The sequence below is a fragment of the Triticum urartu genome, chromosome 7 (genome assembly GCF_003073215.2).
Source record: "Triticum urartu cultivar G1812 chromosome 7, Tu2.1, whole genome shotgun sequence".
In the NCBI taxonomy this organism is placed as follows: domain Eukaryota; kingdom Viridiplantae; phylum Streptophyta; class Magnoliopsida; order Poales; family Poaceae; genus Triticum; species Triticum urartu.
The window spans coordinates 10947811-10968004 of record NC_053028.1 but is presented as its reverse complement, the minus strand read 5'-3'; the positions used below and the strand labels follow the sequence as shown (position 1 = coordinate 10968004).

Genomic DNA, 20194 nt, shown 5'->3' with positions numbered 1-20194 from the left:
CATGGTCAAAGGAAAAGATACTTGACATTGGAAAAGCTCTAGCAAACGAACTACACGATCTTGTGCTATGCTTAGGATTGGTCTTGTCCATCACATCATTCTCCTAATGATGTGATCCCGTTATCAATGACATCCAATGTCCATAGCCAGGAAACGAAACCATGACTATCTATTGATCAACGAACTAGTCAACTAGAGGCTTACTAGGGACATATTATGGTCTATGTATTCACATGTGTATTACGATTTCCGGATAATACAGTTATAGCATGAATAAAGACAATTATCATGAACAAAGAAATATAATAATAATACTTTTATTATTGCCTCTAGGGCATATTCCCAACATGATTTTCCTCAGCCAGATCCATGATTTCCTCTCTCCATTTGCAGATCTGACCTGGCCATGTCCCCTGCCTAGCCCTTCCTCTTCCGCTCCATGGAGGAGGCGGAGAAGGGGGAGATCTTCAAGATGAACACCAAGCCGAGCTCCATGAAGGAAGCGGAGAAGGGTGAGGTCTTCGAGAGGAACACCAAGTTGAGGTTGGATAACGATCCGAAGGCGACGGAAGAGGCGGCCAGCCTATTCACGGATGACATCATCCTAGAGATCCTCTCCCGCCTCCCGGCCAGATCTGTCCACCGCTTCAAGTGCATCTCCGACCCCGCCAACCGCAAGAAGCTCCCCCAAACCCTCGTTGGCTTCCTCTACTTCACCACCGACGACAGCGGGCATCACCACCACTTCGCCAGCGTCTCCGGCGGGGCACCCCTGTTCGACCCTTGCCTCCCTTACCTGCAACCTGACAAGTACAAGGACATGACCCAGGTGGACACCTGCAATGGCCTCCTTCTCTATCGCGGTAGCAACAACAAGTTGGTCGCTTGCAATTGGGCAAAGGACGATTTCCGTTTTGTCGTCTGCAATCCGGTCACCGGGAGGTGGGTGGAGCTGCCCCCTTCACCACAGTCACCGGAAAACAGATCTAGCTGTATTGCAGGTCTAGCTTTTGATCCCGCGGTCTCATCCCATTTCTACGTTCTTCAGTTCGAGCAGACCATTCAGGGATCTTACATCACAGCAGTGAACATCTACTCGTCGCGGACAAGAGCCTGGACTCGCAGGGATAGTGGGATGGTTGAGAAAGTGGCCCCGTTCTATCTTACTAGATGTGTATTTGTCGGCGGCATGATGTACCTGATGGGCATTCATAAAGGCATTGACGAAGAGCATGTGCTGGTGGGTGTGGACATGGAGGTGAAAGTGTGGAAGATTATCCGTGTGCTGCACAGTTCAAGAGTTGGCACGCTTGGAACATCGCAGGGGTGCTTACACTTTGCTATAGCTTCTTCCATTGATGAGATTGAACTCTGGTGCCTCAAGGATTGTGACAGTAAAGAATTGGTCCGGAAGAATACCGCCAGCATCGATAAGCTTACGAGCATGACTAGGAAGTGGTACAGTGTGGCTGAGATTCATCCAGATTGTGACACCATTTTCCTGGTTTCATGGGAAGGTGATGCCTTGGCAGCGTACAATATGCAACATCAGAAAGTTCGTTGTATCCTTAATGTTGAGATAAAGAATGGACAACGACAGCGGTTTCTACCCTATGTTCCTCTGTATTATGATTATCCCAAATCCTAGTGCATATTGTCAACCTGTTAGTATACTACTAAAAGTTTCAATCAGACTGGTTAACGGTGCCATGTCTAGTTGACCTTATTCATTCGGTATTTTGGTAAAACACTGCCTTTGAGCAAGTTCCTTTTATATATGTTTTCTATAGCTAATGAATTCAGTAGAGCCTTGGTTCTGTTAATCCCAGAGAAATTGCATCAATGCCAGTAAAAAGAATAATAACATTGGAAGCTTTCATGAAAAGTTTTCCTCTGGGTGTATGTGTGTTTCGTCCGTTTTTGTTGTTTCGGATGATAAACGGAAGGTACGTATCATATAGGCTTGTGTTTCGCATATCCAAATAGGATTTTGGCAGGTGCCAGGACATGTCATTTACTATTTTAGGAATGTAGTGACCCTAACATATATATAGGCTTGTCCGTTGGTTTGGACGCTTAGCGTTGTGCGCACTTAGCAGCCATATATATTGAAGCCCTGGTATTGCGGTGTCGATGTGCCTTGTGGCTGTATGCATCGAACTATACGTGGAAGGAAGAGAAATCGCTGTGTCCATCGCCAGACTCCAAAATTCTGTCAAAAAAGAAAATCATAATGTCAGTATAATACTGATATTGCACAACCATGGAAACCTACAAGTTGTGAAAATTATCTTTAGGAAAACCTAAGGAAATCATCATGTTGCCAGTGCTTCATGGTTCGGTAAAGAGGCAAAAAAGCTGCCTGAAGTGAATCGTTCATTCCATAGAGAGGAGGAAAATTGTCAAAGCGTGGTTGCAGCTTCAGAACTGCATACTCTTGTATAATCTCCATTTCTGCTCTAATTTTGGGGGTGCAGTACACCAGTAGCAGTGTAGCAGAAGCAGATTGGACTATTTCAGAGGTTTCAATCCCAGTTTCTATTTCCGAACCGCCCAAGGTATGTGCGTACTAGTAACAAACAGCAGCATTTGGTAGATTCCTTTCTTCATGTCGTCTGTCTATTCTGCCAAAAACTGCATGTAATTAAGTATACTAATTAATGGTTAAGAGTGGCCAAGCATGAACATAACATGTTTTCCATGTCGGCAATGTCAAGAAATTTTTAGCTGTTGGGTTAGATCGAGTCAATTTTCTGTTGTACATTAATCATGAGTCCTGAATGTGTAATGCTACTGTTAATTGTATGTTGAATGGTTTTTCTTTTAGCTAGGACTTGTTCAGTTGAACAATTCATGGTGTGTATGCCAATAATTTCACACCATGCATGCATATCTTATTCGATATCACTGACTGGAGGGGATACTAGGTTGTGAAATGGCATTAGCCGTCCAAAAACAACTATACATAGCACGTTACATCGCTTCATCTGTCTGGGGAATTAGAGAAAAATAAATGGTGTCTTGTGATGGTACTACAATCACTTCACTCTGAAATGAATTATTAGAACAGTACATATAGTAATATTCCTCACAGATACATACCATGCTGGTCATATATGCCAGAGGGGCCCTAGAAGAAATTATTATTTTGCCATGTGGTGGAATGTATGGGGTATAGGACCAATGGTCCCTGATCCCTATAGTTAGTTCTATTGCTCTGGTCACAATTGATGATGCTTATAGAGGATAAAAATCAGTGATGTGTGGTTTGACAGATGTTTTTTTGGCCTACAAGATGCTCAATTAAAATTTAGAAGTGGTTACAAAATAATCTGCTCCATGTTGCAATGGAAGATCCTTTGGCCTACTGTGGAGCAACCCAGGCCTGAGGAGGCGCTGTCTAAGCTCAGTCTTCATTTATAAACTTGTGAAACGAACAAGATTTTACTAGGCACGAGAAGAGAATGAAGTGTTTGTTTGTAGTTGAATTTCCGTTCTACAACGCGTGGATATTAGTTTTAATCTGCTCTGCTTAGTTGGTAGGGGTTGCTCATTACTGTTTGTCAGGTACTGAATGGTGGTAGAACCTGGAGCTACGATCTTGTTTGCATCGAACGCCATTTATTTTAAAAAGCAGGCGTTGTGCCTTCTATGACATATGTAGTATGAAGTTGCATTCATTTATATATCAGCCCTAATAGCTTATAATTTTCCGACCTCATTTTGGTTCATGAAAATGCAACTTTACATATCAATTGTGTCCACCTGCCTTATGATGCTGTCTAGGTATCAACTGAATGAATTCAAGTAGATATGTTACCTTTTGTCACAAACCTAAAAACTGAAGGTGCGACTGAAGCCTTGAAACCTCCCCTGGCTCCCCTCCTCAAGATCAACTGCTTCTAAAACCACACCTCAAGATCAACTGAATAAAGAACTAGTTTCTGAGATAGAGCTCTGGTGCCTCAAAGATCGCGACAGTACAGAATTGGTCCTGAAGCACACTGCCAGCATTGATAAGCTAATGAGCACAACCGAGCTGGGGTACAGGGTGGCTGAGATTCATCCAAATTGCGATACCATTTTTCTGGGTTCATATGGAGGTGAAACCTTGGTAGCGTATGATATGCGACATCAGAAAGTTGGTTGTATCCTTAATCTTGAGACAAACATTACACAATGGCACCGGTTTCTACCCTATGTTCCTCTTTGCTCAGAGTCATTAGCAGATGCAGATGGGCAGTAGTGTTACCTTCAAACCACGCTTATGCTTCCTCCAAGAATTAGCTCTTCTGTCGGCTATAACTATTTGTGTGTGTGTGCTTCTGAATCGTCTTGAATTATTCTGCTCAATTTACTGGTGATTACACTCGTGCTTGCTTGATTTTCAGTTGAGACCAATGCCTTGTAAATCTACTGATTAAGCATCATGTCATTTGCAAAGAACACCATTACTCCTGTTCATTTTTGCCCAGCATTGGCTGTTATTCTGGAGTCTGGACATGTGTTAGTTCCATGTGACTAAATTATAATGTAATGGTCTTCCTTTCCATAACAATCAGTTATTATGGTTATCCTAAATCCTATTGCAGATTGTGAACCTGATAGTGTACTAAAAGGTTCAATCAGACTGGTTACTGGTGCAATGTCTAATTGACTTTATTCATTCATTATTTTGGTAAAACACCACCATAATGTAATTATTTTTTAGTGCCAATTCACTATACTGAATAAACCGAGGAGAGAATAAAATCTCTGATAGAGTTTGCATGAAATGGCAGCAAAGATTCAACAGTGGTAATAAGTAATAACCCAGAATGGAAGCTAGGAATACTACTCATCATATATGTCTTCTCTGGGAAGAAGAATATGGCACACTCAGCAGCGTTGAGAAATACTCCTACTTAAATTCATTCAGACAAAAAGTGCAACAGATGCCTTATTTGAAACTCTGCAGCAGACTTTCAGACACTTTGCATGGTTGGCCTCAAGACATGTCTTCAGGAGGAGAAAGGGATTTGCTTGACATGTTTTGGTAGTCTAAATCAAGCTGGGAGTCTAATGTAGCGTACACCTGTTAGGGAATTGTTTTGGATCATCTCAAAATCATCCAGCAGAGATGAGGACATATATTTGGTGGGGGAACGAAAGGTAGCCTGTAAATGGTGATGCGGTAGGTTCAAGCAAGAGGTAGCCTGTAAATGGTGATGCCGTAGGTTCAAGCAGGAGCCTTTTTTGTTGGATGTCTGTTTTGTTTCGGTTTTCCACTTTTTTCACTTTCCTTTTTTTCCAAAAAAAAAACTTTTGATTTCTGTTCCTTTTTTATGGGTTATTGTTAGGGACTTCCTATACGATCTCACTATAACACATGAATTACTCTTGGATACAAGGATTTGAGTAGCTAGATTACATGAACAAGCAAGAACAGGGGGATTGAGAGGAGAGCCCTCCAATGGGAGAGGACGCTGCCGTGCCGTTTCAGCTGTGATCCAACCGGATGACCCTCCTGTTGCCTCTTCTCCCATGTACTTGTAATTGGTTGGTGCATAGACGGGCCCGGCCTATGAGCTCTCCAAGGGGCCAGCCCGAGTACGGGCTAGGGAAGGTCCCTAACAGTTATCCTTTCACATTTCCCTTTTGTTATTTTCCCTTTCTTCAACTCTCCTTTTTTTTCCTTTCTATTTTTTTATGTATGTTTAGCGTTTATTTACACTATTTTCTGTTTTTTCTTCATATTTTTATGTTTCCTTTATTACTTAGTTTAAAATACAAGAATTCATTTAGAGCTCCATTAACAAATATTTTAGACATGTGAAAATTGTATTTAAAGTAGATGAACATTTTTCCAAACACACATAAGATATTTTATTCAATTATGTGAATATTTCTTGAACACAGTGAACAACTTTAAGAGCAGTAAAATTATGTGAACATTTTCGTAAATGCATAACAAAATGTTTTTGGACAGTGGATATATTTTAAAGTATGTGCACATTTTTGAAAAATATTGTGACCATTTTTTAAACAAAATGACCTTCTCATTGAATGTACGGGAACAATTTTTCAATGCATGACAAATATTATAAATACCCAATGAACATCTTCAAACTGCATGAAAATATTGTTTTATAAAATTAGTAAAATAAATTCCTCCGTTCTTTATTTTCTATTTTCATATACTTTAACTATTTTTATTATTGTTTCAGCATATTTTTGTTCATTTTATTTTTTAAACTTTTTCCTTTTGCTTTAATTTATTCTTTGGTTTAAAAATACAATAATTGGTTTAGAGCTACATAAAAAGTTAGAGATATTTAATCATTTTATTTAAAGTACTTGAACATTTCTGAAACGTGCATGAAGTATTTACTTAAATTACATTAACATTTCCTGAAACATAGTGAACAAATTTTTAAACAGCTTGTACAATTTTTAAAACAACATGATGTTTTTGTTGAAAGTATGTGAATATGTTTTTAAAGTACATAAAAAATTGGACAATGAAAAAAAAATAAGTAGGAAAACATTTTAAAAACAGCATGGACTTTTAATAAAAGTACGGCGAAGTATTTTAAAAAGTGCATGAACAAATTTTCATTGCACAATGTACGTTGTTTACATATCTGATGAACATTTTTAACACATGAGAAAAACAATTTTATATAATGAACAACTTTCAAATATACAACGAGCATTTTTCTAGCACACGATGAACATTTTGAGTACTTGACAAAAAAATTGTGCCTGATAATTTTTTTTAATACACGATGGATATTCTTTTTCTCATGAAATTTGCAAGGTACAAGGAGCCTTTTTATTGATTCTTGTGAACTTCTTTTTATCTAGATGAACATTTTATGCTTTTCCTTCGAGTTCACCATGCATGGTGTGGTTGTGAAATAAGCTTTTCCTTCAAGTTTTTACTTGTACTGCAAGTCTGCAACATGAGTTTACTTTCATGAATGTCGATTTGGTGGCTTTCTGCTGTGACAGAGTTCACCATGTATGTTGTTGGATATATATTTGGGCACGTATAACTTTGAGATCTGTTCCTCAAAACTTTATAATTCAGTTACAAGACCGTCTATTTTTCCTGTTGTTGACAACAATATTTGGTCTTGCAATTTGTGGACAGCTTTCTTTGTTGCTTTCCTTTCAATAATTTGATTTCCCATGCTAGTATACGATAATTAGCATGGAAACTAGTAACACTAAAAAAAGGAAAGACTCAAGATGGAGAAAACAGCTTGGTTCTAGTTTGTGCTGACCTATCGAAACCTATGTGCTGGTCACCGAAGATGGGCGAAGTTTCTGATAGGAAGTAAGCTGCAACCACTGGAACAGAGCTCCACCGAACAGCATCAGGGACACCAATGGGCTTGCATTGGAGTTCCTCCTGTGTACTGGCTTCTCCATCCTCGCCGACATGCCGCACCTCGGCCTTGCCATCCAGCATCTTCATTGGACTAATTCGTGCTCGGATCTGTTTGGAGCACTCTGAAGACACAATTTGAAGTAGTGGCTATCAGCAAACAAGCTGTCTTGTATGCAAATGAGAAGCTCTGATGATGACAAGCAAGAAGAGAAACCATGTCGAAATTCCTGCAGCCAGCACGCTAATCAGTACCTGCAATGGAATTGAACTGTACTTGCAACACACCAATTGCTCGTCATTGTGCCCCGTATGACCCCTGTCTCTGAATCCCTGGCCTGTTGGAAATTCAGTAGTCGCTGAACCAACCTTAGAGGAATTAGTATAACAACAGATAGCAGGTTCGTACAGACATTATTCGACTAATAGATACCTTAAATCATCATCGGCCTCGAAGAGAGCAGTCTTTGAGGGGTGGCGGGAATGAGGGTCGCCTCCAGGAGCTTACGGAGGTCGCCGCGCTCCAGATGGCCGGCGGGGAGAGGCAGGGGTGGACAGCGCTGGCTAAGGGGGTGAGCTCGATCCCGAAGAGGGAGACATTTCCGGAGATGGCCGGCATCCGCCCGAGAGCGCTGTCGCCGGCGGCATATCGAGCGCGGACCTGCGGTGGAGGCAGTGGCGGTGCTTGTGTCCACCGCGTGCGCGAACTGCGTCGAAGGAGAGAGGCAATGGTCAGCCGCGGAGCCAGCGGAGGGGGCCGATGCGGCTTACCTCGCCGGTTCGGGCGAGGGTGAGGGTCTTCTCGCTCTCCTCGATGGGCCGTAGAGCAGCGAGGTGGGATCCGATGGTTAAGCCCGCGTCCAATCTGGCGAGTGCATCCAAAGGGGGAGGTGGGGATGGGGGATGACAGGTGGGGTCATGTCCAGCCTCGCTGATGGGGCGCCACCTAGGCACAAAACCAGGGTCAAAACTGGGGACAGTGTTGCAATATAAACGGTGTTGGGTATTTTTAGACCATAATTCGATTTGAGAATTTTAATTTTAACTTTATTAAAAGTTTGTCTAAACTTCGGTTTGAAGAACAATGAACTATACTACAAGGGGAAATATCATATGGGGGTTCGAAAGGTTGTGTCATTCCAAAATGTTAAAATTTAATTCTACCGAACATTACGATTTTGGTTTTCAAATGTTGTGTTCGTCGTGTCGAGCCGACCTCCTCCCTTAGTGGTCGCGACATTGTCAACTCACGGCTGGTGCATATTTGTCGACGCCATCGCCAAGCGCGCACGGGGCCTTGTCGTCACGAAAGGCATCCTTCTTGGTCTTGGAAAGCAAGATAGAGCGGGAGCGCAACGGCGAGCCAGTATTACTATTCCCCATGACCATCCAGGGGCTCTAGTGCCAATCGTGCACTCAGGGTGTTTCTTCCAACGAACACACACAAGAAAGAGTTAGCTCGAGGAAGAAGACACACAAGTGTTCTGCTCTGCTCAAACTTTCGCAGCTTTTCTGCTTCCTCTCATTGCTAATTTGTGACTAACAAACACTAACAGAAACAACCGAGAGGTCAGTGATCGTTGGTCTCGTGTGAATCATGCCATCCTAGGACTCGAGGATCACCCCAATGGTGCTAGACTCAGGCACACCAACAAACTTGACGCGCCCGCTACGATATTTCGTGTGAGAAAACGAAAGGTGAATAAACATGTTAGGCCATGGAGTTTATGTCAACATTATTGTACATGATCTTTTAAGCTAGACTGCTCTTTGCCCTACCCCGCCTCCACCCCCCCCCCCCCCCCCCACCTACTTTTACTCTAGATCAACTAAGGGTGTGTGGTACCAATTGTTGTTCCAGATTAGAGGGGAGGCGGAAAACTACTAATTGTTGGGTAGGCATGGTGGCCAGCGCGTGCTAGCGAGAAACTGCAGCGGTGCACGAGAGAAGACGACACGATGAGGCGATAACAACTCAGCATTCAAAGGACCGGTTACTCCCGACAATGCCTTACACCATGCCCCAAAAAAGTCAAGATGAGGCATCACGTCCCCTTCCTTTAATGTTAGGTAACCAATACTATATGGACTCCATTAACAACAGAATCATTGGTTACAACTCAATTACAAGGGAAAGCTAAGAGGAATTGTGGAGATCAAGGAGGAAGATGAACAATATAGAGAGACGGGGAAGACAAGAACAACTAACACACGCCAACCAAGCCTAGGCTGAAGCCCTTTCCATCATGGGTTTCCTATTCGGCGCGCAGGCCGCCTACGCCGAGCGACCTGGCTCGCACCCCCTTGGGCGTTGGGCGTTCGTTTGGGCCGGCTCATTTGCTGGTTTTTACTTTTGGTTTTTCTTTTTCTTTTTTTCTCTTTTTTGTTGTCCTGTTTCTTTTCTCTTTTTTTAAGTCCTTACTTTTTTCACTTTTTTGCGAATTTTATTTTTTCGAATTCCAAACAATTTTTTGTTCCTCAAATTCAAAAAATGTTCATCAATGTAAAAAATTCAGCAATTCAAAAGATGTTCATTGAATTAATTTTTTTGTCCATCGGATTTTAATATATGTTCATCAAATTAAAAAAATCATCATTTTAAAAAAAAATCATCAAACTCAAAATTTGTTCATCAATTTTTCAAAAACAAATGTTCTTGAATACAAATTTTATTCATCAACTTAAAAAAATGTTCATTGAATTAAAAAAATCATGAAATATAAAAAATGTTCATCATTATTAAAAACTGCTCATAAAAAATTGTTCATCAAAATAAAATAAAATCATCAAATTCAAAAAAAAATCATCCATTTTTTAAATGTTCTTGATTACAAGTTTTGTTCATGAAGTTCAAAAAATGTTCATCGAATTCAATTTTTTTCATGAGATATAAAAGAAATGTTCATCATTATTAAAAAGTTGTTCATCAAAATAAAAAATGTTCATTACATTTAGAAAAATGTTCATTCTTTTGAAATCGCGAACATTTTTTGATTCAAGAACTGTTTTTGACAATTCACTATTCATTTTTTGCAATTTAGAACATTTTTATAATACCGAATCATTGTAATATAGAATAAAAGAAAAACAGAAAATAAAAATGAAAGTAAAAATGAAAACTAAAGGGGGGGGGGGGGCGTCCCTCCCCGTGCATGGGTCGGCCCATTCGCGCGTCCTGGGCGCACTGGTGCCAAATAGGACCTCCCTTTCCATCCAACCACCTTTCTCCTCTGTTGTTTCTCCTATTAATAGTGGATTCCCCTTTTGTTACATGGCCTCTTTGCATCTAAAGCCCATGAGCCCATGAGCAGGTCCTTATGTCCAGCCCGGCCCACTGCAAGGAGCCGCGTCGCCGACATTTAGCAACGATCGTTCGTAGCACTGTATGTATTGATTGTAATCTAGTCCATATAAGGTGGCCTTCAACATTGTCCGGTTGGGTGCTTGCACAAGCTCGTCGGCAAGTCCAACAGGGATAAGGTCTCATGCACCCACTTAATAGATCCCACCGGATCATACAACTCCCGACCATGTGTCAATCTGTTGCTAGCTTAAATAGCACATGCCCTAAGTCCTTTTTGATGAGCTGACCGATTACAACTTGGAGCCTGTAAAGGGCCTTGACAAGGTGGTTCGGTGGGAGAAAGATCTTGGCTACAAGCGTGCAACAGTAACCAATGCCCCCATGATCAATGCAAAGCTCATGATCAAGCTTCTTGGTCTATCAGACTTCTTCGAGGCTGTGATAGTTGGAGGCGAATGCGAGAAACCAAAACCCGCACCGTTCCCGTACCTGAAGGCCCTCAAGGAGCTTCAAGTATCTGCAGCACACACCTTTATCTTCGAGGTACAGCTACATTGCGTTCTATCATATTTGTTGAACATGCCATCTGATTGGATTTTCTTATAAATCTTACTGATATATGTGCTTTGATTGCAGGATTCCGCTTCAGGGACACGAGTAGACGTTGCAGCGGGAATGCCCGTCGTCGCCGTCTTGACGAGGATCCCGGAGAAGTCCCTAGAGGAAGCTGGGGCGTCATTGATCGCCTGTGACTATGAAGACCAGAAGCTGTGGAACGCGCTCGAGGATATTGATAGGGAGGAAGCGAAGCTAAAGGCTGGTGGAGCCTGAAAAAGATGATGGTGATGATCAATTGATTAGACCACTGCAAAATTACCCATTCTTATGATTTAAGGGATTCTATGTCTTAAAGTTATTATGGTAGGGCAGAGCTCATCTAGGTATTTTGAGCTATTTGCTTGGTATGTATTTCTTTTTGTTGTCTAGTAGAGAATCAAATAAAAAACATTAGTGCCCATGACATGAGATTTGTTCTGTTGATGGGACCAATGAAAATGGCATATATGTCAGGCTCATTGCCTACCAGCTCTGAATTATGACTGCTATCTTATGACCACTCTGTTTGATTGAGCTTCTCTTTATTAATCTGAAATGATGAACATCGCAGTGGGGACTGCTCCTTTCAACAGAAGTTATGGTAGCACAGAACTCATCTAGGCATTTTGAGCATTTAGTTTGGTGTATATGTATTTCTTAGAAACAAATAAACTATCTTTAGAGCCCATGACATGAGATTGTTGTGTTGATGCACTAGTACAGCGAGGTGCTATACAAACAGTTTTTAACCCCTTTCCGCGACGACGTTCGGAATCGTCACCTAGTGAGTGACTGTGATTGGGTGGTCCTTCCCATACGACACAGAAACCGTCGGGGATATGCCCTCCTGTCACACATGCTCGGCAAAATGAGGTCGTGTGCGACCGGCGAGCGATCAAATACGGTTATACGTACATTAGTGCTAAAACAAATACAATTATACAAGCGAAATCGTTTCCAGTCGTAAGTACATCCCACACAGTCAGTCCCTGCTAAACGTTTACGTTCGTATATACATCCCTCACAGTCACTCCAAAGAAAACATTTGCGCAAGCTGGCGTAACGCAAACAGTTTCAAGAGAATATTGTGTGTGATTGTTCGTTGATCCAACATGGTTTATTCTTAGAAACTGTGTGCGTTGCGTGATGTCATCACCCACGTTGATTTCTCAATAACCGTTTGCAATAGGAAAACCCAATTAGCAGGCTAAATGCCCTATTATTAATAATACATTTATTAATATAATTGACATTCATATTAAGTACATAATATATTTCATTTCCATATTAAGGAAGCAGGATTTCGTAATTGAAATACATCCGAGTACAACATGATATAGCTTCAGCACTCAGCTATACCATTACACAACTGCACCAGCACCAAGTTTCACATGCAATATCTAGAAATTCTCGAAATTAGCATCATAGACGGTACATAGACAGATGCATCTCATCTGGAAAACTGCTGAAGCGGAAGGCGAATATTGAGCCTTCATTCATGTTGAAGGTCTTTGCAATTTTAGGCCAGTGCCTGTGGATGATTGACCGTCCATCCTTCCTTCTCTTCAGGAACACTTCAATATTGAACCATGGGTGTTGTATGAAAACTTTCATCGCCTCCTGACCATAGAGGTGGTTTGAGAGGTAATCATCAGTGAACTGCTTTAGAAAGGCCTGAAAACAAGGATGTGCATAAATATCTTCTCTATATTGGAAATGGGGCAAAGTAATAAAAAAAGGTAAGGTATAATAGTTAGTACCATCTTGTAAACCTCAGTGCTTCCTATTGTTTCCCTGCAACACATATAAGATAGTTAGTCATCAAGTTAAGTAAGGGTTCGCATGCTATCAGTAAAATATGTTGATGAAAAATAAGCACATTGCAGATTCATCAGATTAATTCAAGCCACATGGAAAACCCATTTATCCAAACCAAGTATGATTAAGAACTAGGAAATATAGAACTTGTATATGTTTCTCATGTATTAGGTGCAGCAAAATTCGATTTATTCCTGACATGGTATACAATAACAGAATGCAGCCACAACAATTGAACATCGTATGGCAGAATTGAACCAAGCAGTTAACTAAACACCATAACAAATGAACCAAACGTTAACTGAGCACCACATTGCACAATATAACATGCTCCTAATAGAAGATCAGACAGGTAACCAAACCAAGCATGCTTAACAACTTGGAAATATAGCAATTGTATTTCTTTCTCATGTATTTAGTACAGCCAAATTCGATTTATTTCTCACATGGTATACAATAACAGAATGCACCCACAACAATTGAACATCGCATTGCAGAATTGAACCAAACAGTTAACTAAACACCACAACAAATGAACCAAACGTTAAGTGAGCACCACATTGCACAATATAACATACTCCTAATAGAATATCAGATAGTTAACCAAACCAAGCATGTTTGACAACTTGGAAAATTGCACCCTGAAGAATTGAACATCACATTTGCAGAATTGAAACAAACAGTTAACTGAACACCACATTGCATGACATATAGAACATATACACTATAGCAGAAGATTGCATGGTAAAAGTAGATAGCACAATTCACTATAATTTGTTAAGGAAAGGCAGTAGCTAGCAAACTGAACATGGGTCCTTATAGTGAGCTAATAAGACAAGCTACTCCTCATAGTCTTCGTCGAAGGCACCGATGGTGGCCTCGAGAAAACGCCACGAACTGTCATTTAAAGCAGCCAACCGCGTCGCCACGTCGGCACGCGAGGCGTCGATGGTGGCCTCGACAGCGAGGTGCTCCTCCAAGATCTGGGGGTCGGCACGAATAGCAGCCATCGCGACCTCATCCGCGCGTGCGGCCGCGATTTTCTTATCCGCTGCCAAATGCTCCTTGAGATCCTGGCTATACTGCGTGCACCATGGCTTAGGATAGCGCTTATTTGGTGGAGGGGTCGGTGATTTGGATGAAAGGTGTCGCACTCGCGCCGACGGTCGGGGCATGTGGGATGTGGAAGGAGGAGGAGGATGAGGGTCGGTGTGGATTACCTGCCTGGATAGACGAGGCCGAGCAGCGTGAAGGACGGTCGCTGACGAGGAGGCGGCGCTGAAAGCAAGGAGTGAAGGTTTCAACTTGGAAAGGAAGGCGGAAATAGGGGAAATGTGGCTTTTGGTAAGAGGGAGGGGGCGGGGAGGTAGATATTTCCGCGAAAGCCGAAAATTTGGAATCGCTTCAGCGAAAAAACTGGCGCGCAAAGTGTCATCAGACACGGTCCCTTATTCAGAGCGGGCTCTGGACTGTAGCCGTCGCACCTTCTGGCGTAAGACGTATGCATACTATAGTCCGACGGTGCTCCAAGATATTTTGTGCTGCATCCCACACGGTTGGTTATAATAAACTTTGTGGGATCTACTTGATTTTTCATCTTGATTTGAATTACATAATGGGGTCACATCGGAAATGGACGGTGTTTGAATTACTAGACCTTTTATCTGCAGTGAACATGCAACTATATGTGTGTCGTAAAAGAATTGGAATTATTCAGGGTTCGTTTAGACATTTTACACATTAAATTGGTTTTCTAGTCATTTCAGGTGCACAACTCAAAATTAAACTACATGCACATGCTCCGGTGCACCAAATGGGTTGTAAAATCATATATGTGTCCACGGATTTATACTTATGTCTCATGCAAGAAATAGAGATGAAATTCAAACACCACGACACCGTGGCTCTCCGGCAAACGTCGACGTACTTGCTTTTGTAATTCTAGTAAATAAAAAATTCGTCCGAAATTCACGAAACTTGGCATGCTATCATGGAGCGGCATCAACATGCCGTGGTAAAAAATTTGTCCCATTTGGGGCATGTTTGGGTATAAGCTTCTCATAAACCAGAGCTTCTCACAACAAGTGTGATGGTTTCGGTAGGGAACGTTTCACCTTTCTGGACGAAGCTATATCTGTTGGCTCTTCTCAATTTCAATTTTTTCCTAGCGTCAACATAGAACAACATGAGTGTTGTGTCAGTTTTTGAGATTTTTCGGGGTTCGCTTGGACATTTTTATACATTAACTGAATTTTCTATGCACTCATTGAAGGGAAACGTAGTAATTTCAAAAAATTTCCTACGCACACGCAAGATCATGGTGATGCATAGCAACGAGAGGGGAGAGTGTTGTCTACGTACCCTCGTAGACCGAAGCGGAAGCGTTGACGCAACGTAGAGGAAGTAGTCGTACGTCTTCCCGATCCGACCGATCCAAGCACCGTTACTCCGGCACCTCCGAGTTCTTAGCACACGTACAGCTCGATGACGCTCCCCGGGCTCCGATCCAGCAAAGCTTGGGGATGAGTTCCGTCAGCACAACGGCGTGGTGACGATGATGATGTTCTACCGACGCAGGGCTTCGCCTAAGCACTACAACGATATGACCGAGGTGGAATATGGTGGAAGGGGGCACCGCACACGGCTAAGGAACGATCACGTTGAACAATTGTGTGTCCTAGGGTGCCCCCTTGCCTCCGTATATAAAGGATCCAAGGGGGGGGGTGCGGCCGGCCCTATGGAGGCGCGCAGGAGGAGTCCTACTCCTACCGGGAGTAGGACTCCCCTCCCTCCTTGTCCAATTCGGACTAGGGGGAGAGGGGGCGCGCGGCCTGCCCTGGCAGCCCCTTCCTCTTCTCCACTTTAGGCCCATGAGGCCCATTAACCCCCCGGGGGGGGTTCCGGTAACCCCCCGGTGCTCCGGTTTTATCCGAAACTTCTCTGGAACGCTTCCGGTGTCCGAATATAGTCATCCAATATATCAATCTTTATGTCTCGACCATTTCGAGACTCCTCGTCATGTCCATGATCACATCCGGGACTCCGAACTAACTTCGGTACATCAAAATGCATAAACTCATAATAACTGTCATCGTAAACTTAAGCGTGCGGACCCTACGGGTTCGAGAACAATGTAGACATGACCGAGACACGTCTCCGGTCAATAACCAATAGCGGGACCTGGATGCCCATATTGGCTCCTACATATTCTACGAAGATCTTTATCGGTCAGACCGCATAACAACATACGTTGTTCCCTTTGTCATCAGTATGTTACTTGCCCGAGATTCGATCGTTGATATCCAATACCTAGTTCAATCTCGTTACCTGGCAAGTCTCTTTACTCGTTCCGTAATACATCATCTCGCAACTAACTCATTAGTTGTAATGCCCGCAAGGCTTATGTGATGTGCATTACCGAGAGGGCCCAGAGATACCTCTCCGACAATCGGAGTGACAAATCCTAATCTCGAAATACGCCAACCCAACATCTACCTTTGGAGACACCTGTAGAGCACCTTTATAATCACCCATTTACGTTGTGACGTTTGGTAGCACACAAAGTGTTCCTCCGGCAAACGGGAGTTGCATAATCTCATAGTCATAGGAACATGTATAAGTCATGAAGAAAGAAATAGCAACATACTAAACGATCGGGTGCTAAGCTAATGGAATGGGTCATGTCAATCAGATCATTCACCTAATGATGTGATCTCGTTAATCAAATAACAACTCTTTGTTTATGGTTAGGAAACATAACCATCTTTGATTAACGAGCTAATCAAGTAGAGGCTTACTAGTGACACTCTGTTTGTCTATGTATTCACACATGTATTATGCTTCCGGTTAATACAATTCTAGCATGAATAATAAACATTTGTCATGATATAAGGAAATAAATAATAACTTTATTATTGCCTCTAGGGCATATTTCCTTCAGTCTCCCACTTGCACTAGAGTCAATAATCTAGATCACATCACCATGTGATTAACTTCGATAGTTCACATTATCATGTGATTAACACCCACAGTTCACATCGCCATGTGACCAACACCCAAAGGGTTTACTAGATTCAGTAATCTAGTTCACATCGCTATGTGATTAACACCCAAAGAGTACTAAGGTGTGATCATGTTTTGCTTGTGAGAGAATCTTAGTCAACGGGTCTGCCACATTCAGATCCGCATGTATTTTGAAAATTTCTATGTCAACAACGCTCTGCATGGAGCTACTCTAGCTAATTGCTCCCACTTTCAATATGTATCCAGATTGAGACTTAGAGTCATCTGGATTAGTGTCAAAAACTTGCATCGACGTAACCCTTTACGACGAACCTTTTGTCACCTCCGTAATCGAGAAACATGTCCTTATTCCAGTAAGGGTAATTTTGACCGTTGTCCATTGATCTACTCCTAGATCACTATTGTACTCCCTCGTTTAACACAGTGTAGGGTATACAATAGATCTGGTACACAGCATGGCATACTTTATAGAACCTATGGCCGAGGCATAGGGAATGACTTTCATTCTCTTTCTATCTTCTGCCGTGGTCGGGCTTTGAGTCTTACTCAATTTCACACATTGTAACACAGGCAAGAACTCTTTCTTTGACTGTTCCATTTTGAACTACTTCAAAATCTTGTCAAGGTATGTACTCATTGAAAAACTTATCAAGCGTCTTGATCTATCTCTATAGATCTTGATGCTCAATATGTAAGCAGCTTCACCGAGGTCTTTCTTTGAAAAACTCCTTTCAAATACTCCTGTATGCTTTGCAGAATAATTCTACATTATTTCCGATCAACAATATGTCATTCACATATACTTATCATAAATGTTGTAGTGCTCCCACTCACTTTCTTGTAAATACAGGCTTCACCGCAAGTCTGTATAAATCTATATGCTTTGATCAACTTATCAAAGCGTGTATTCCAACTCTGAGATGCTTGCACCAGTCCATAGATGGATCGCTGGAGCTTGCATATTTTGTTAACACCTTTAGGATTGACAAAACCTTCTGGTTGCATCATATACAACTCTTCTTTAATAAATCCATTAAGGAATGCAGTTTTGTTTATCCATTTGCCAGATTTCATAAAATGCGGCAATTGCTAACATGATTCGGACAGACTTAAGCATAGATACGAGTGAGAAACTCTGATCGTAGTCAACACCTTGAACTTGTCGAAAACCTTTTGCGACAATTCTAGCTTTGTAGATAGTAACACTACTATCCGTGTCCGTCTTCCTATTGAAGATCCATTTATTATCAATGGCTTGCCGATCCTCGGGCAAGTCCAGAAAAGTCCACACTTTGTTCTCATACATGGATCCTATCTCAGATTTCATGGCCTCAAGCCATTTATCGGAATCTGGGCTCATCATCGCTTTCTTATAGTTCGTAGGTTCGTCATGGTCAAGTAACATGACCTCCAGAATAGGATTACCGTACCACTCTGGTGCGGATCTCACTCTGGTTTACCTACGAGATTCGGTAGTAACTTGATCTGAAGTTACATGATCATCATCATTAGCTTCCTCACTAATTGGTGTAGTAGTCACAGGAACAGATTTCTGTGATGAACTATTTTCCAATAAGGGAGAAGGTACAATTACCTTATCAAGTTTTCTACTTTCCTCCCACTCACTTCTTTCGAGAGAAACTCCTTCTCTAGAAAGGATCCATTCTTAGCAACGAATGTCTTGCCTTCGGATCTGTGATAGAAGGTGTACCCAACTGTCTCCTTTGGGTATCCTATGAAGACATATTTCTCCGATTTGAGTTTGAGCTTATCGAGATGAAACTTTTTCACATAAGCATCGCAACTCCAAACTTTAAGAAACGAAAGCTTAGGTTTCTTGCCAAACCATAGTTCACACGGTGTCGTCTCAACGGATTTAGATGGTGCCCTATTTAACATGAATGTAGCTGTCTCTAATGCATAACCCCAAAACGATAGTGGCAGATCGGTAAGAGACATCATAGATCGCACTATATCTAATAAAGTACGGTTATGATGTTCGGACACACCATTACACTATGGTGTTCCAGGTGGCGTGAGTAGTGAAACTATTTCACATTGTTTTAATTGAAGGCCAAACTCGTAACTCAAATATTTTACCTCTGCGATCATATAATAGAAACTTTTATTTTCTTGTCACGATGATTTTCCACTTCACTCTGAAATTCTTTGAACTATTCAAATGTTTCAGACTTATATTTCATCAAGTAGATATCCCCATATCTGCTCAAATCATCTGTGAAGGTCAAAAAATAATGATACCTGCTGCAAGCCTTAATATTCATCGAACCACATACATCAGTATGTATGATTTCCTACAAATCTGTTGCTTGCTTCATTGTTCCGGAGAACGGCGTTTTAGTCATCTTGCCCATAAGGCATGGTTCGCAAGCATCAAGTGATTCATAATCAAGTGATTCCAAAAGCCCATCAGCATGGAGTTTCTTCATGCGCTTTACACCAATATGACTTAAACAGTAGTGCCACAAATAAGTTGCACTATCATTATTAACTTTGCATCTTTTGGTTTCAATATTATGAATATGTGTATCACTATGATCGAGATCCAACGAACTTGTTTCATTGGGTGTATGACCATCGAAGGTTTTATTCATGTAAACAGAACAACAATTATTCTCTGACTTTAATGAATAACCGTATTGCAATAAACATGATCAAATCATATTCATGCTCAACGCAAAAACCAAATAACACTTATTTAGGTTCAACACTAATCCCGAGAGTATAGGGGAGTGTGCGATGATGATCATATCAATCTTGGAACTACTTCCAACACACATCGTCACTTCACCCTTAACTAGTCTCTGTTTATTCTGCAACTCCTGTTTCGAGTTACTACTCTTAGCAACTGATCCAGTATCAAATACTGAGGGGTTGCTATAAACACTAGTAAAGTACACATCAATAACATGTATATCAAATATGTTGGGGAACGTAGCAGAAATTCAAAATTTTCCTACGTGTCACAAAGATCTATCTATGGAGAGACTAGCAACGAGGGGAAGGAGAGTGCATCTACATACCCTTGTAGATCTCTAAGCGGAAGCGTTCAAGTGAAC

At 41.6% G+C, this 20194-nt stretch overlaps 2 protein-coding genes across 2 annotated transcripts; both read left to right on the top strand.

Moving 5' to 3' along the window:
* Positions 1-356: 356 nt before the first annotated feature.
* Positions 357-4246, top strand: LOC125525909 (F-box protein At5g49610-like). The gene is made up of 2 exons (XM_048690917.1): positions 357-1349; positions 3915-4246. Exons 1-2 carry the CDS (start codon positions 440-442, stop codon positions 4244-4246), a joined length of 1242 nt encoding a protein of 413 aa, XP_048546874.1. The 5' UTR covers positions 357-439.
* Positions 4247-9618: 5372 nt separating this feature from the next.
* Positions 9619-11507, top strand: LOC125518098 (haloacid dehalogenase-like hydrolase domain-containing protein Sgpp). The gene is made up of 3 exons (XM_048683036.1): positions 9619-9715; positions 10945-11219; positions 11313-11507. Exons 1-3 carry the CDS (start codon positions 9619-9621, stop codon positions 11505-11507), a joined length of 567 nt encoding a protein of 188 aa, XP_048538993.1.
* The last annotated feature ends 8687 nt before the right edge of the window (positions 11508-20194 follow it).